The sequence below is a fragment of the Sapajus apella genome, unplaced genomic scaffold, assembly GCF_009761245.1.
Source record: "Sapajus apella isolate SASKATOON/1434 unplaced genomic scaffold, GSC_monkey_1.0 scaffold270, whole genome shotgun sequence".
Classification (NCBI taxonomy): domain Eukaryota; kingdom Metazoa; phylum Chordata; class Mammalia; order Primates; family Cebidae; genus Sapajus; species Sapajus apella.
The window spans coordinates 195,773-214,063 of NW_022437210.1; the positions used below are offsets into that span (position 1 = coordinate 195,773).

Sequence of the window (18,291 nt, forward strand, 5' to 3'; positions counted from 1 at the left end):
ATCACATATAATAGCATGTCCATGAAATTCTAGAAATTACACTACTGCAGTGACACAAAGCAGAGCAGTGGCTGAGTGAAGGGAAGGGGTGAGGGTGGGAGGCAAGGATTAAATAGAAAGGGACAGAAATAAAGTTTTTAGGAAAAAGAAACTGTTCTCTACAGTATCACAATTCTGGAGTGACTGGGTGGTGGGAACTGAGGGAAGAGTAGGCTGTGAGGGGTGAGGGGCAGAGAGAAGAGCTGGGGAAGCAGGAGGTGAGGAAAAGGAGCAGGGGAAAGGGCTCTAAAGCAGTGGAGGAGCCCAGCAGGGAGTTCTTTGTGTTTGATGTTTATCTGCTGGGCAGTGTGGTAGTTACCCAGTATTCACCAAAAAGTGCAGCTAAACCTGGTAAATTTTTGTTATATGTAAATGTCCTAAAAAGCAAACAAAACAAAACAAACAAAATACCGGGTGGGGAAGAAGGCAAAAATAAAGACATTTTTAGATCATCAAAACCATAAAATTCATTTTCTAGGGGTCCTGTACTACATGTAATTTTAAAGGAAGTTCTTCAGGATGACGGGAAATGATTCTAGATGGTGACGCAGACACACAGAAAGGAACAATTAACAACAGAAATGATGCACACACACATATCACATGCACACTCATTTTCTTCATTTCCTGAAGACATATGACTGCTTATCTAAAACAAAACATATTACACTGTATTGTTGAGTTTATAATGTATATTTATGTAATATATACAAAAACAGCATAATGATAGGCTAAATGAAACTATACCATTTGAAGTGTCCTTTATTTTGCTGGATGTAGTTTAACATTACCTCAACTTCACTGTGAAAAGTCAAGGAATCGAGTTTCCATTCTCAGAACAATTAGAAATTAGTGTAAAGAAATATAGCTGAAAGCCACTAGGAGAATTAAAACTATAAACAAAAAATGTTTACTTGACACTACAGGAAGAACAGAAACTGAGAGATGAGACAAATTGAAAACCTATAGCAAAATGGTAGACAAGAATCCAACCATTGTAAGGGAAGAAATGACACGACCTGAGTCACATTAGCAGGAAGGCTGAGCACTGTGGGGAGAACAGACAAGGGCAGGAAGTGAGGGACTGTGTTAGTGCCACAGTTCAGGAGTGACAGGATGATGGGGACCAAGGGGAGAGGAGGATGTGAGGGATGACAGGGGCAGAGAGAAGGGCTGGAGAAGCAGGAGGTGAGGAAAAGGAGCAGGGGGAAGAATTTCTAAAGCAGTGGAAGAGCCCATGAGGGCATTCTTTGCATTCAATATTTGATACATTTCGTGGGACTGCCTAAAAACTAATGGCCTCCTTACGATTTTTAAAAAAAGGGGGTTACAAAAATACTAAGTGTGTAAATGAAGTATGCACACTGCTTAGATGTGCATAGTTCACAACAACAGGCAGCGCTGGAGCATCAGTGAAGAGCACTGGGACTGCATGGAGCACTCGCAACTTTGAGGTCATGGCTCCAGGCTCCAGGTTGCAATATACAGTAACGCACGCTGCTTCTTTGTATTCAGGAGATGTTCTGGACTCACATGGGGAATCTCGGGCTAGGGAATGAAGATAATTTTAAATGCAACAACCCAGAGTCACAGATCCATAGTCTGAGAAAGTAAAACGTAGCTTTGAGAGTTTAACTGTAATGCTGTTTTGACCCAGGTCTTTTACAGATTGGAATTCTAACCATTCAGGGATTGCCAGTATTGTGCTACCTACTGTATTAATAAACAAAAAGGAAACTGGTCTCTATGAGAATCTCTATCTGGTGCCTACAGACAAAACTTGACCAGGTTTAGAGAGAAAACTATTGTCTCTACACCTCCATTCCCAGGGCGATCTCACTCTCTGGCATCAAGTTCCCCGTGGTGAGTTTCCTTGTACAAGAGTCCAAGGGGAGAGGTAAGGAGTGGGAGGCAGGGAGTCCAGTTCAGGGACGGGGATTCCAGAAGTGAAGGGGAAGGGGCTAGGCGCAGCCTGGGGGTCTCTCCCTGGTTTCCACAGACAGATCCTTGACCAGGACTCACGAAGCAGTGTGACAAAGAGGCTTGTGAGAGATCAGGACAAAGGCCCAAGTCCTGCGCGTGGGTCTCAGGGTGTCAGGCTCCAAGAGCCGCCTCTGCATTGGGGAGCAGCGTTGCGGATTCCCCACTTCCCTGTGTTTCACTTCTCCCAACCTGTGTCGGGTCCTCCTTCCAGGATACTCACCAGGCGACCCCAGTTCCCACTCTCATTGGGTGCCGGGTTTCTAGAGAAGCCAATCAGCGTCGCCGCGGTCCCGGTTCTAAAGTCCTCAGTCACCCACCCGGACTCAGATTCTCTGCAGACACCGAGGCTGGGGTCATGGCACCTCGAACCCTCCTCCTGCTGCTCTCGGGGACCCTGGCCCTGACCGAGACCAGGATGGGTGGGTGCGGGGTCGGGAGAGAAACGGCCTCTGCGGCGAGGAGCAAGGGGCCCGCCCGGCGGGGGCGCAGGACCCAGAGAGCCGGCCGGGAAGAGGGTCGGACAGGTCTCAGCCCCTCCTCGCCCCCAGGCTCCCACTCCATGAGGTATTTCCACACCGCCGTGTCCCGGCCCGGCCGCGGGGAGCCCCGCTTCATCTCCGTGGGCTACGTGGACGACACGCAGTTCGTGCGGTTCGACAGCGACGCCGAGAGTCCGAGGATGGAGCCGCGGGCGCCTTGGATGGAGAAGGTGGGGCCGGAGTATTGGGAGGAGGAGACACGAAGAGCCAAGGACGCCGCACAGACTTACCGAGTGAGCCTGGAGAACGTGCGCGGCTACTACAACCAGAGCGAGGCCGGTGAGTGACCCCGGCCCGGGGCGCAGGTCACGACCCATCCCCATGCCCCACGGACGGCCCTGGTCTCCCCGAGTTTCTGGGTCCGAGATACACCCCGGGGCTGCGGGACCCGCCCAGACCCTCGACCGGGGAGAGCCCCGGGCGCCTTTACCCGGTTTCATTTTCAGTTTAGGCCAAAATCCCCGCGAGTTGGTCCCGGCGGGGCTGGGCTCGGTGGGCGGGGCTGACCGCGGGGGCGGGGCCAGGGTCTCACACCATCCAGAGGATGTCTGGCTGCGACGTGGGGCCGGACGGGCGCTTCCTCCGCGGATATTACCGGTTAGCCTACGATGGCAAGGATTACATCTGGCTGAACGAGGACCTGCGCTCCTGGACCGCCGCGGACACAGCGGCTCAGAACACCCAGCGCAAGTGGGAGGCAGCCAGTGTGGCTGAGCAAAAGAGAACCTACCTGGAGGGCACCTGTGTGGAGTGGCTCCTCAGACACCTGGAGAACGGGAGGGAGACGCTGCAGCGCGCGGGTACCGGGGCGGTGGGGAGCCTTCTCCATCTCCTGTAGAACTCACAGACGGGCCTCCCACGAGGAAGGGAACAAAATGGGATCAGCGCTAGAATATCGCCCTTCCTTGAATGGAGAATGGCATGAGATTTCCTGAGATTCCTCTGAGGGCCCCCTCTGCTCTCTAGGACAATTAAGGGAGAACGTTTCTGAGGGAATGGAGGGGAGGACAGTCCCTGGAATACCGATCAGGGTGCACTTTGACCCCTGCAGCAGCTTTGGGCACCGTGACTTTTTCTCTCAGGTCTTGTTCTCTGCCTCACACTCAATGTGTTGGAAAGTCTGATTCCAGCTTTTTTGAGTCCCTCAGCCTCCACTCAGATCAGGACCAGAAGTCGCTGTTGCTCCCTCAGAGACTAGAAACTTCCATGGAATAGGAAACTATCCCAGGTGCCTGTGTCCAGGCTGGTGTCTGGGTTCTGACACTCCAGGTGTCCTGTCCATTCTCAGAATGGTCACATGGGTGCTGTTGGGGTGTCCCATGAGAAAGGCAAAGTACCTGAATTTTCTAACTCTTCCCGTCAGATCCCCCAAAGACACAAGTAACCCACCACCCCGTCTCTGACCATGAGGTCACCCTGAGGTGCTGGGCCCTGGGCTTCTACCCTGCGGAGATCACACTGACCTGGCAGCGGGATGGGGAGGACCAGACCCAGGACACTGAGCTTGTGGAGACCAGGCCAGCAGGGGATGGAACCTTCCAGAAGTGGGCAGCTATGGTGGTGCCTTCTGAAGAAGAGCAGAGATACACGTGCCACGTGCAGCACGAAGGGTTGCCAGAGCCACTCACCCTAAGATGGGGTAAGAAGGGGGATGAGGGGTCATGTTTCTTCTCAGATAAATCAGGAGCCCTTCTGGAACCTTCAGCAGGGTCAGGGCTGAGGCCTGGGGTCAGGGCACCTCACCTTCCCCTCCTTTCCCAGAGCCATCTTCCCAGCCCACCATCCCCATCATGGGCATCGTTGCTGGCCTGGCTGTCTTGGGAGCTGTGGTCACTGGAGCTGTGGTCACTGCTGTGATGTGGAGGAGGAAGAGCTCAGGTAGGGAAAGGATGAGGAGTGGCGTATGGGTTTTCTTGTCCCTTTTGGGGTTTCAAACCCCAACTAGAAGTGTTCCCCTGCCTCCTTACTGGGAAGGACCATCCACATATGGGCCAACCCAGCCTGGGGCCCTGTGTGCCAGCACTTATTTTTTTGTGAAGTACATGTGACAATGAAGGACAGATATCACCTTGATGACTGTGGTGTTGGGGTCTTGATTCCACCATTCACAAGTCAGGGAAAGGTCCCTGCTAAGGACAGACCTTAGGAGGGCGGTTGGTCCAGGACCCACACCTGCTTTCCTTGTCTTTTCTGATCCTGCCCTGGGTCTGTAGTCATAGTTCTGGAAACTTCTCATGGGTCCAAGACTAGTAGTTTCCGCTAAGATCTCATGGCCTCCTCCCAGTCCTTTCACAGGACATTTTCTTCCCACAGGTGGAAAAAGGGGGAGCTACTCTCAGGCTGTGTGTAGGTGGTGGGGGCGGGAGTGTGGAGGAGCTCACCCACCCCATAATTCCTCCTGTCCCACACCTGCTGCGGGCTCTGACCACATCTTGTTTTTTTTCTACCCCAGTCAGCGACAGTGCCCAGGGCTCTGATGTGTCTCTCAGGGTTTGTAAAGGTGAGATCCTGGGGGTCTGAAGTGAGCAGGGTTAGGGGCAGAGGGGACAGGAGTGGGTAATGGGGATTCTTTGATTGGGACATTTCGAGTGTGTGGTGGGCTGTTCAGAGCATCATCACTTACCATGACTGACTGAATTTGTTCATGACTATTGTTTTCTGTAGCCTGAGACAGCTGCTTGTGTGGGACTGAGATGCAGGATTTCTTCACGCCTCCCCTTTGTGACTTCAAGATCCTCTGGCATCTCTTTCTGCAAAAATATCTGAATGTGTCTGCGTCCCTGTTTGCATAATGTTAGGAGGTGGAGAGACAGCCCACCCCGTGTCCACTGTGACCCCTGTCCCCATGCTGACCTGTGTTCCCTCCCCAGTCATCTTTCCTGTTCCAGAGAGGTGGGGCTGGGCATCTCCATCTCTGTCTCAACTTCATGGTGCACTGAACTACAACCTCTTACTTCCTACTGAAAATAAGAATCTGAATATAAATTTGTTCCCTTAAATATTTGCAATGAGAGGTTGATGTGTTAATTAAATAAGTCAATTCCTAAAATTTGAGAGAGGAAATAAAGACCTGAGAACCTTCAAGAATCCACATGTTCGCTGAGCTGAGTCTTGCAGGTGGGATGGAGAAGGCTGTGAGGAGCCGAGTGTGGGCAGGGCCTGTGCCCAGTTGCAGTTGAGTCCATCATGAGCTTTATGTAGTCAGTCCTCAGCTGTGCCAGCTTCACTGCTCCATTTTCCTTGTCCCTTCAGTGGAAACTTATCCAGCAAAAGCTGTGACCACTGAGAGTTACACATCACCCAGGGCGGCCCCTGCACATGGGAGTCTCTGTGTTTCTGAGACAAATTTTCAGACCCATTTCAGCTCCTGGCCTCCTTCTAGGGCTCCTCTTCTGCTCTGCTCTCCTGCCCTCTCTCCCTGCCCTGGTTCCAGTGATCTTGGTGCTGGCTCCAATCCCAACTCATGAATCTAAAGCAGAGGCTAATTTAGATTCACATTTGTTTGTTAATTTGGGTCCATAGTCAAGAATTGTTCTTTCCTGAAGAGAGAAACCTGGCTGTGCTCTGCAGTGTGCATTGGGATTGGTGTGGAAGGAGGGTGGAGGAGGGAGGACACAAGCAGCACTGCTGAGAAAAGCACAGGCAGCCTGGATGTCAGTGTGAGGGGACCTTGTGCTGTAGCTGCCACAAAACAGCACTTGGCCTTAGGCTATGTTAACAAAGATCCTGTCTAGAATAGGAGGTGCTCTACAGTGATCTTTCATTCCACTGACATTTGAATCACTCTGCATTTGGGGAATATCACTGAAATAAAAACAGAAAAATCTCTGGCCTTTTGGATCATATGTTCCAGTGGGAAGAGGCAGATGATAGATACACTATAACCAGAGTAAGGAAGGAAAGTGCTAGAAGGTGGGAAGTGCAGTGAGGCTGGTAGTCCAGGGTGTGAAGAGTGGGGACACGGAAGGTGGCTGTTGTGCTGGGTGGTCAGTGTGCACCACGTTGCAAAGGTGACCTTTGAGGAAAGAGTTGAGGGACATGTGAGTGTCCTTGAAGATGCCTGGGGAAGTTCTTTCCAGGCAGGGGAACTCCAGGGCAAATGCACTAGGGCAGGAAGATGTCTGTGTTCCCAGGAGAGCAAGGAGGCCAGGAATGCTAGACAGAGAGAAACTAGATGAGGTCAGAGGTATGACCACAGCAGGTGGGCTTGAGGGCAGTGGGGTTAGATCTGACCTTTGCTCTAAGTGGGATGGGATGTTAGAGGACAGCTTTAAGCAGAAGAGGGCCATGATATGATTTCTCTCTTAAAAGGGTTTCTGTGAATGCAATGCTGAGCATGGAATTGAGAGGTGAGGGACGAGGCAAGCAGAAGCGAAAACGGTGGGAAGTGAGTTCAGTATTCCAGGCTGGAGATGTCGGTTACCTTGACTGGGGTGTGAGCAGGGGAAATAGTGGGACGTGAGGGGATTCTAGATGCATTTTTAGATGGACTCACAGCATTTGCCAATGGATTGTATCTGTGGTGTGAGAAAGAAGAATCAAGGATTGTAAAATGAGTGAGTAGAAGGAAGGGTGGAGCTGCTATCAGTAGAGATGGGGGGACTCTGGCAGGAGCTCACTGAGGAGGGGGCATCCCAGGCACTCAGTGGAGGAGACATCTACTAGGAATGCAGGTGAGGGAGCTGCAGTTGGACTGAACTCCAGAGTTTAGGGGAAAGGACTGGGCTGGAGAAATGGACTTAAGAGTTCACACCATATAAATGATACTAAAAACCTCAAGCATGGATGAGGGCACCAAGGAGGTGATTGGCAATGGAAAAGAATCAGTGAAAGGACTGAACCCTGGACATCGAGTTCTAAGGGATCTGATCAGACCACAACCAGAGCAGACTGCACAGTTTGACCCCAAGCCTAGAGGACACTTAGACAAGAACTTCCCATGTGCACAGGAATCACCTGGATGTGGTGCTGAGATCCAGGTAGTTGAGTCAAGCAAGAGACTCTGGATTAATGACAAGGCTGGAGGTCCTGCTGCTGGTCTCCAGATCACACTTGGAGCAGCAAGAACTATAGGATCCCACATGTCCGTGCATCAGCCTCACCTGTCGGGCTTGTTATATAAATGATTCCTCGGTCTTGTGCATAATACTGTGAGACAGTGGTTCTGGGGAGTGGCCTGAGTATTTTCTAATCCCCTACCAGCAATCCCGTTGCTCAGACAGATTGGGAACCACTGACATCAGTGATCAGACAGTGTCCAGGGTGGGTGGATCAGGTGGTTTTCCAAACCTTGGTTAAAAGCGGTTTTTTCCCTCAGAAATAAAAGGCAGGATGTACATCATCAATTATGAGATGTGATATTCCCTGTTGATCTCTCCACCATGGGGTAGAGGCCACGTAGACAATTCAGGATGTGGCTCTTGCACAAAGAACACCTCTGAATGCTGCTCTCTGACACTGCTCCACAGACTGATTTCTCACTCACTTCTTGGAGCAAACTATGGAAAACAAATTTCTTTAATTTACACATAAAGTAGTATAGCTGGTATTGGGGGTTAATTTTATTGTGGGGAAGGCCACAGAACCAGGCTGAAAACTACACATCCAGGAACAGAATCAACAGCCCACCCCGGATCAGGTCCGTCCTGGGAACAACTGCCTTTGCTGTTGAGCCCAGACGCCACTGTTCACACCTCTGACACCCTGGTGCTGGACACTGGGCCCTGAGGCTAGGACAGATGTCACTGCTGCACCTGGAAACTGAACATCACCACTGCCACTCAGCCACCTTTACTAAAATGCATTCTGCACAGTCCCAGCCTCTCTGTGTCACCTCAGTCTTGCTCAGAGTCTGGCAGTGATATAGGAGTTAGGAAGACATTATTTAGGCAGAGAGCAAGGGTACAGAAGCCCTCAGTAAGGTTTTCCTTTAATGAAAAGTGGCTCCCAAATCATTTTGTTTTCTAACAAACAGCAGCCTGTAAAATCAAGCTTCAGACATAGACAAGCAAACTGGGAGTCTCACAGTTGAATGTGGCAACTATGCCAATAGGGAAAAGGACACCTGGGACTAGGCATGGTCACCATGGTGGATCCATCTTCCCTTCTCTTTACCAGCCACGTGTACAGTAAAGAGCAGACAACATGGGACCCCCCAAATGGAAAGTCCGTTTGCATAATAGGATTAGGGTGGGATGAACAGCCTTCCCCACAAACTGTGTAAATGTCACAACTGGTCCAACCAACCTGTGAGCCCTACATAAATCAGACACCATCTCCTCAAGCCTGCCTATACAATCCGATGCACTTCCATTCCAGGCTGGAATTCCCTTTCAGGAGCCCCTCTGTCTCGCAAGAGAGAGAGCTGTTTCACTTTGTCTCTCTTTTGCCTATTAAACCTCTGCTCCTAAACTCACTCTTCATGTGTCAGTGTCCTTAATCCTCTTGGTGCAGAACAATGAACCCTGAGCATTTACTGGAGAGAAAGATGCTGCTTCAGCAGGTGATCTTCTGACTGGTGCAGCCTAAGACTCATGTCCATGATCAACTGCAGGGATGACTGGAGTCTTTTGCTCTTCTAGGGAGGGAGGTGGTTTCTGTCTCCTCTCAAAACTTTACATGTTGTAGGGCAGCCATGATGGCTCACACCTGTATTACCAGTTCTTTGGGAGGCCGAGGTGGGTGGATCACCTGAGGTCAGGAGTTTGAGACCAGTCTAGCCAACATAGTGAAACCCAGTCTATACTAATAATACAAAATTAGCCAGGCATGGTGGTGCATACCTGTAATCCCAGCTATTCTGGAGGCTGAGGAAGGAGATTACTTCAACCTGGAAGGTAGAGATTGCAGTGAGCTGAGATTGTACCATTGCACTCCAGCCTGGGCAATAAGAGCGAAACTTCACCACATACCTGCACACACACACACACACACACACACACACACACACACACACACACACACTCTTTACATGTTGTAAACCAAAAATAAACTTCAAAGCCACCCCTCCCAGCCATCTTAATGGACTCCCTCCTCAGCCAGGGCACTCAAAAGTTAACCTGAAAGACTGGCTCAGGCCATCATGGGAAGCAGGTGTTGAACATGTCTCACTATGCCCTCTTCCCTTTTAGAATTTGGAAAAGCTGGCCAGCATTTACTATCAACACAGACCTTAAGTCTGATCAGAAACATTTCCAGTCTATTCTCTCTGAAGCCTGCCACCTGGAGGCCTCATCTGCATGATAAAATTTTGGTATCCACAACCTCTTATCATAACCCAGACATTCCTTTGTCTTGACAATAACTCAACCAATTACCAATCAGAACATTTTTAAATCTACCTATAAGCCAGAAGCACTACCCTCACCCCCCCTTGCTTCAAATTGTTCTGCCTTCCTGGACTGAACCAGTGTATATCTTAAATGTATTTTATTGATTTCTCATATCTTCCTAAAATGTGTAAAACCAACCTGCACCCCAAATACCTTGAACACATGTTCTCAGGGTCTCCTAAGGACTGTGTCATGGGCTGTGGTCACTCAAATATGGCTCAGAATAAATCTCTTCAAATATGTTACAGAGTTTGACTCCTTTTATTGACAGTGTGGAATTCTGATTTAGGAAGAGGGTTCAAGTGCTGGGTGTGAGGGGTGGTAAAAGAATGACAAATTTTAATTCTTAGAGCAGTGATTCAAGATGAGAACTTTATCTGGTATCTGGTAGGCACTCAGAGTGTCTCAATGAACCAGTGACTAATAAATAACATCCTTCCACCCATTCCCTTGAAAATAAGTTATTACATCAAGTGTTTATCTATCCCAGTTCATACTCTAGATTACTGGAGTGGCATTGTGTGATGGTGAAATGATTATTCACACATCTTCCCTCAGCATTGTCTTTTACTAGGTTTTAAAAACCCAGGTTTGTAATATCTCAGAGGATCTGGGTGCACATTGATGTTTTATATTAATATCAATATTTTCTTGTGTGTGGAAATATTTCTAGGGAAAGAATCTCTACCATTTTTTAGTTTTTATGTGACCCCCTCAGAGGCCTAAAAGAAAATTCTAACTTCTAGGTTAGAGGTAGGACTACTCCACATCTGGACAATAAAGAGCTGCTAGCAACCTGTATTTAGCAGATTAGGGTCATGAAATAAATGCTTTTTTTTTTTTTATCTTTTCCTTTGGGACCGAAAGGCAGATGTTTACTTGCTTACTCTGACTGTAAATTTCTCTCCGTGGGATGGTGATGGGATTTTCCTCCACCCAAATAATCTTCTGAATATCCAACAGCAGTTGAGAGTCCTAGAATTTGACACAATTCTGACACTACCTGGAATTTGCCTCAGACTCCACAGGTTTAAGGGCTCAATCCCATAAGACTGTCCTCACTTTAGATGCAAGTAACAAGTCACACCTGGTCCAACCGATCTTTGTGCCCTACATAAATCAGACATCATCTCCTCAAGCTTGCCTATAAAATCTGGGGCACTCTTATTCTGGGCTGGAATTCTCTTTTGGGCTTTCCTCCCTCTTGCAAGAGAGAGAGCTGTTCCTCTTTGTCTTTCTTTTGCCTATTAAACCTCTGCTCCTAAACTCACTCCTTGTGTGTCAGTGTCCTTAATCTTCTTGGTGCAAGATGAGGAACATCTCGAGTATTTACACAAGACAATGATTCTGCTTCAGCAGGTGATCATCTGACTGGTTTTTGAAAATTGACCCAAGAAGAAAAAGAAAATGTGCCAGCCAGAGATAAATCACAGAAACTGAATTTGTAATGGAAATACTTCCCACAGAGGAAACTCCAGGTCCAGAAGGCTTCACTGATGGATTGTATGGAACATATAATTGAGAAATAGCATCAACTTTACACACACTCTTTTAGAAATTAAAGCAAGCAACCATTTTCAACTAAATTTATGAGGCCAACATTACGTTAAAAAAGAAAGAAAGAAAGAAAGAAGAAAATCCAGACAACAAAATCACAAGAAAATAAAAACACAAACAACTATTACTCTAGAACCCAAACCCAAAATTCTATTCAAAAAGTTACTAAATTTAAATAAACATAAAAAGAGCAATATGTCATGCCAGATTGATTTTTATTTTATGGAGAATTAAGTTTGGTTTAACACCTGCAAATTAAATAACACAACTCAGTCAATTAATATAATAAAAAGCAGGCTGGATGCAGTGCTTCACACCTATAATCCCAGCACTTTGGGTGGCCCAACTGGGCAGATGCCATCACATCAGGAGTTTGGAACCACCCTGGCCAACATGGAGAAACCCTGTCTCTACTAAAAATACAAAATTAGCCAGGCTTGGTGGTGGGCACTTGTAATTCCAGCTACTCAGTAGGCTGAGGCAGGAGAATCTCTTGAACATAGGAGGTGGATTTTGCAGTGAGCCAAGATTGCACCACTGCACTGCAGCCTGGGTGACAGCGTGAGACTCTGTCTAAAAAAAAAAAAAAAAAAAAAAAAATTCAAGACAGGGTCTCACTCTGTCACCAAGGCTGAGTGCAATGGCATGATCATAGCTAACTGAAGCCTCAACCTTCCAAGTTAAAGCAGTCTTTCTGTCTGTCACAACCACCTGCACCAGTGCCAGGACAGACACCAGCAACTCCATCCCCACCGTCACCAACACTGCTGACATGAGCATTGCACAGGAACACCACAGCCCCACTCCTGGCAGTACCCCACACCAGCCAATGTGCCTGCACCCCACTATGCTACCTCAGCTACTGGCATATACCCCAAAACTAAAATAAAGGGTTAAAAATAACATTTTTAAAACATTTTTAAAAGGTATCAAATGAAGATGGCAAAAGTCAAGTGCAACTAAGACAAAAATGGACAAATAGAACCTAATTAAAGAGCTTCTGCACAGCAAAATAAACTACCAACAGAGCAAACAGTCAGCCTACAGAATGGCAGAAAATATTACAAACTATGTATCCGACAAAGGTCTAACATCCAGAATCTATGAGGAATTTAAACAAATTAACAAGCAGAAAACAAACAACCCCATTAAAAAGTAGGCAAAGGACATGAGCAGACATTTATCAAAAGAAGCCATACACACAGCCAACAAGCATATGAAAACATCACTAATTATTAGAGAAATATAAATTCAAACCACGATGAGATACCATCTCACACCAGTCAGAATGGCTATTATTAAAAAGTCAAAAATTACAGATGCTGACAATGTTGGAGGGAAAAGGGAATGCTTATACACTGTTAGTGGGAATGCAAATTAATTACTTTGGCCATTATGGAAAGCAGTTTGGCGATTTTTCAAAGAGCTTAGAGCTACCATTTGACTCAGCAATCTGTTTATTGGGTATATTCCTAATGGAATAAAATAATTCTACCTTAAAGACACATGCACTTGTATGTTGACTGCAATATTATTCAGAATAGCAAAGACATGGAATCAACCTAAATGCCCAGCAATTGTAGACTGGATAAGGAAAATGTGGCACATCTACACTGTAGAATACTACACAGACATAAAAAAGGACAAGATCATGTCCTTTGCAGCAATATGGATGGAACCAGAGGCCATTATCTTGAGAACTAACACTGGAACAGAAAACCAAACACCACATGTTCTCACATATAAGTGGGAGCTCAACAGTGAGTACACACGGACTCAAAGATGGGAACACTAGATACCAAGGCCTACTTGAGGGTGGAGGATGGGAGAAGAGTGAGAATTAAAAAACTTTCTACCAAGTACCATGTCTGTAACCTGCTTGGTGAAATAATCTGTATATCAAACCCCCATGACATGCAATTTAAATAGATAACAAGCCTGCACATGTACCACTGAACCTAAAAGTTAAAAAATAAATTAATAAAATGTAGACTGCAACACTTATTTGTGATGAAAATTATCATTAAATAGGAATAGTAGCCAAGTTCTTCAATTTGATAAATGGCTTCTATGTAAAACTACAACTCACATCATATTTGAAGATGAAAATTGATTACTCTCTACCTAAGAACAGAAAAACAGCAAAGATGTTATCTGGAGGCCCTGGCCAGAGCATTAAGCCAAGAAAAACAAATGAAAGACGTATAAATGAAAGAGAAGTAAAGTGTCCTAGTTTGCAGGTGATGAGACTATTGCCTAGGATGTCTTCCAGGATTTTTACTCCAGGGTTTTTACAGTTTTGGATTTTACATTTAAGTTTTTAATCCATCTTGAGGTGATTTTGGTATACAGTGTAAAAAAGGGGTTCAGTTTAAATCTTCTGCATATGGCTAGCCAGTTATCCCAGCACCATTTATAAATAGGGAATGCTTTCCCCATTGCTTGTTTTTGTCAGGTTTTTCAAAGATCCTAATTGCAGGTCTTATTTCTGGGTTCTCTGTTCTGTTCCATTGGTCTATATGTCTGTTTTTGTACCTGTGTCATGGTGTTTTGGTTACCGTAGTCTTGAAGTATAGTTGAAATCAGATAGGGTAGGCCGGGAGCGGTGGCTCATACCTGTAATCTCAATACTTTGAAAGGCTGAAACAGGTAGATCATGAGGTCAGGAGTTTCAGATCAGCCTGGCCAACATGGTGAAACCCCATTTATACTAAAGATACAAAAAATTAGTCTGGCATGGTCATGCATGCCTGTAATCCCAGCAACTTGGAAGGCTGAGACATGAGAATCACTTGAACCCAGGAGGCAGAGGTTGCAGTGAGCCAAGACTGCACCATTGTACTCCAGCGTGGGAGACAGGGTGAAACTGTCTCGAAAAAAAAAAAAAGAAAGAAAGAAATCAGTGTGATGCCATGAACTTTGTTCCTTTTGTTTAGGATTGCCTTGGCTATTTAGGCTCTTTTTTGGTTTCATGTGAATTTTAAAATAGCTTTTTCTAGTTCTGTGAAGAATGTCAGTGGTGGTTCAATAGAAATAGCATTGAATCTACACATTGCTTTGGGCAGTATGGCCTTTTTCATGATATTGATTGTTTCTATCCATGAGCATAGGTAGTTTCTCCATTTGTTTGCATCATCTCTGATTTCTTTGAACAATGGTTTACAGTTCTCCTTGTAGAGACCTTTTACCTCCCAAGCTATCTGTGTTCCTAGATATTCTATTCTTTTTAGGGCATTTATGAACAGGAGTTCATTCCTGATTTGGGTCTCAGCTTGTCTGTTGTTGGTGTGTAGAAATGCTAGTAATTTTCTCACACTGATTTTGTGTCATGAGACTTTGCTGAAGTTGTTTATCAGCTTAAGAAATTTTGGGCTGAGACTATGGGTTTTTCTCAATATAGAATCATGTCATCTGCAAATAGGAATAGTTTGACTTCCTTTCTTCCTATTTGAATACTTCTTATTTATTTCTCTTGCCTGATTGCCCTGGCCAAAACTTCCAATACTATGTTGAATAGGAGTAGTGAGAGAAGGCATCCTTGTCTTGTGTTGGTTTTCAAGGGGAATGCTTCCAGCTTTTGCCCACTCAGTATGATGCTGGCTGTGGGTTTATCACAGATGGTGTTTAATATTTTGAGGTGTGTTCCTTCACTACCTAGTTTATTGAGAGTTTTTTTATTATTACATTTTAGGTTTTGGGGTACATGTAAGGAACATGCAATATTGTTTCATAGGTACACACATGGCAGCGTGATTTGCTGCCTTCCTCCCCATCACCTATATCTGGCATTTCTCCCCATGCTATCTCTCCCCAACTCCCCACCCCCCACCGTCCCTCCCCTATTTTCCCCCAACAGACCCCAGTGTGTGATGCTCCCCTCCCTGTGTCCATGTGTTCTCATTGTTCAACACCTGCCTATGAGTGAGAACACGTGGTGTTTGATTTTCTGTTCTTCTGTCAGTTTGCTGAGAATGATGGTTTCCAGGTTCATCCATGTCCCTACAAAGGACATGAGAGCTTTTTAGAAACATGATTAGATGTTGAATTTTATGAAAAGCTTTTTCTGTGTCTACTGAGATAATCATGTGATTTTTGTCTCTAGTTCTGTTTACTTAATGATGCATATTTATTGATTTACGTATTTTGAACCAACCTTGCATTCTGGGGATGAAGCCTACTTCACTGTGGTAGATGAAGCTTTTTGATGTGCTGCTGGATTCAGTTGGCCAGTATTTTGTTGGAAATCAGTGTTCATCAAGAATGTTGGCCTGAAGTTTTCTTTTTTTGTTGTTGTATCTGCCACATTTTGGCATCAGGATGATGCTGGCCTAACAGAATGAGTTGAAGAGGACTCTCTCCTCCACATTTTTTTGAAATAGTTTCAGTAGGAATGGTATCAGCTCTTTTTTGTACATCTAATAGAATTCACCTGTCAATCATCTGGTCCTGGGCTTTTATTGGTTGGTAGGCTGTTTATTACTGCTTCAATTTTAGAACTCATTGTTAGTCTGTTCGAGATTCAATTTCTTCCTCATTCAGTCTGGTGGGCTGGTGTATGTGTCCAGGAATTGATTCTTGTATTCTAGATTTTCTAGTTTATGTGCATAGAGGTGTTCATAATATTTTCTGGTGGTTGCTTGTGTTTCTGTGGGGTCAATTATAATGTTTCTCTTATTGTTTCTAATTGTGTTTATTGGAATCTTCTCTCTTTTCCTCCTTATTAACCTAGCTAGGGCTCTATTTATTTTATTAATTTTAAAGAAACCTCCTGAATTTGTTGATATTTTAAGTGATTTTTCATTTATCTGTCTCCTTGAGGAGACAATACCTTAGTTAATTTTTTGGGTTATTTCTTTTCTTCTTCTATCTTTGGGATATGTTTGCTCTTTGTTCTCAGGTTCTTTTGGTTATGATTTCAGGTTGTTAACTTGAAATCTTTCTAACTTATTGATGTGAACATTTAATGCCATCCTCTTAACACTGCCTTAGCTGTTTCCCAGAGATTTTGGTATGTTGTATCTTTGTTCTCATCATCTTCAAAGAACTTCTTAATTCGTGCTTTGGTTTCATTATTTACCCAAAAGTCATTCAAGAACAAGTTATTCAGTTTCTATGTAATTGTATGGTTTGAGTGATTTTCTTAATCTTGATTTTGAATTTGATTGCACTGTGGTCCAAGAGGCTGTTTTTTATGATTTCAATTCTTTTGCATTTGAAGAGGAGTGTTTTACTTCCAACTGTATGATCCATTTTAGAGTAAGTTCCATGTGGCAATGAGAAAAATGTATATTCTGTTGTTTTAAGGTGAAGAGTTCTGTAGATATTTATCAGGTCCATTAGATCCAAGGATGTGTTCAGGTCCTGAATATCTTTGTCAATTTTCTGTCTTCATGATGTGTCTAATATTGTCAGTGGAGTATTAAAGTCTCCTACTATTATTGTGTGAGGTTCTCTTTGAAGGTCTCTAGGAACCTGCCTTATGAATCTGGGCGTTCCTGTATTGGATGCATATATTTTTAGGATAGATAGATCTCCTCATTGAATTTAACCCTTTACCATTATGTAATGCCCTTCTTTGTCTTTTTCAATCTTTGTTGGTTTAACACCTGTTTTGTCAGAGGCTAGGATTACAACTCTGCCTTTTTTTTCTGCTTTCCATTTGTTTGGTCAATTTTCCTTCTTTTTTTTTTTTTTTTTTGAGCCTCTATATGTCATTGCATGTGAGATGGGTATATTGAAGACAGCATACTGATAGGTCTTGGTTCTTTATCCAGATTGCCACTTCATGTCTTTTAAATGGGGCACTTAGCCCATTTACATTTAAGGTTAATACTGATATGTATGGATTCGATCCTGTCATCATGATGTTAGCTGATTACTTTTCAGACTTGCTTATGTGGTTGCTTTATTGTGTCACTAGTCTGTGTACTTGCTTGAGTGTGTTTTTGTAGTGGCTGGTAACGATTTTCCTTTCCATATTTAGTGCTTCCTTTAGGAGTTCTTGTAATGGAGGCCTGATAGTAATGAATTCCTTTGGCATTTGTTTGTCTGAAAAGAATCTTATTTCTCCTTTGTTTATGAAGCTTAGTTTGGTTGGATATGAAATTCTGGGTTGGAAATTCTTTTCCCTAAGAATGTTGCATATTGGCCCTCAGTCTCTTCTGCTTGTAAAATTTCCACTGAGGGATCAACTGTTAGTCTGATGGGCTTCCCTTTGTAGATGATCTGGCCTTTCTCTCTGAATGTCCTTGACATTTTTTCTTACATTTCAACCTTGGAAAATCTGATGAATATGTGTCTTGGAGATGATCTTCTCATGGAGTAACTTACTGGGGTCCTCTGCATTTCTGAATTTGAATGTTGGCCTGTCTAGCTATGTTGGGGAAGTTCTCATGGATGTTATCTTGAAATGTTTTCCAAATTGGTTCTATTCTCCTCATCTCTTTCAGATACACCAATTTTTCTTAGGTTTGGTTTCTTTACATAATCCCATGTTTTTAGAAATTTTATTCATTCCTTTTCCTTCTTTTTTCTCTATTCTTGGCTTCCTGTCTTATTTCAGAAAGCCAGTGTTCAAGTGCTGAAGTTCTTTCCTCCACTTGCTCTATACTGCTATTAATACTTGTGAGTAGACTGTACAGGGAAAATGTGGCACATATACACAATGGAATATTATGTAGCCATCAAAAACTATGAGTTTGTGTCCTTTGCAGGGACATGGATGAACCTGGAAACCATCATTCTCAGCAAACTGACAGAAGAGCAGAAGATCAAACATCGCATGTTCTCACTCATAGGCAGGTGTTGAACAATGAGAACACATAGACACAGGAAAGGAGCAC

The 18,291-nt window shown here is 44.7% G+C and overlaps 1 protein-coding gene across 6 annotated transcripts; it reads left to right on the forward strand.

Moving 5' to 3' along the window:
* Nucleotides 1–2,097: 2,097 nt before the first annotated feature.
* On the forward strand, nucleotides 2,098–8,376 carry LOC116545446 (saoe class I histocompatibility antigen, A alpha chain-like). Of its 6 annotated transcripts, none has more exons than XM_032271985.1 (8): nucleotides 2,100–2,441; nucleotides 2,571–2,840; nucleotides 3,086–3,361; nucleotides 3,925–4,200; nucleotides 4,323–4,439; nucleotides 4,857–4,907; nucleotides 5,014–5,061; nucleotides 5,226–5,650. In XM_032271985.1, the coding sequence occupies exons 1-8, from the start codon at nucleotides 2,378–2,380 to the stop codon at nucleotides 5,228–5,230; spliced, it is 1,107 nt and encodes a 368-aa protein (XP_032127876.1). In that variant the 5' UTR covers nucleotides 2,100–2,377; the 3' UTR covers nucleotides 5,231–5,650. The 6 variants fall into 6 exon arrangements, with proteins under 6 accessions (XP_032127875.1, XP_032127876.1, XP_032127877.1 ...); XM_032271986.1 differs by having other exon boundaries at nucleotides 2,101–2,441; nucleotides 4,875–4,907; XM_032271988.1 differs by having other exon boundaries at nucleotides 2,316–2,445.
* Nucleotides 8,377–18,291: the final 9,915 nt, after the last annotated feature.

What these genes read in the sequence shown, in the direction of transcription:
- LOC116545446 (XM_032271984.1), top strand. Translation starts at nt 2,378, where the DNA reads ATGGCACCTCGAACCCTCCTCCTGCTGCTCTCGGGGACCCTGGCCCTG. An exon ending in CCTGACCGAGACCAGGATGG is followed by an intron (nt 2,442 to 2,570) that starts GTGGGTGCGGGG and finishes CCTCGCCCCCAG; the next exon opens with GCTCCCACTCCATGAGGTAT. An exon ending in GCCACTCACCCTAAGATGGG is followed by an intron (nt 4,201 to 4,322) that starts GTAAGAAGGGGG and finishes CTCCTTTCCCAG; the next exon opens with AGCCATCTTCCCAGCCCACC.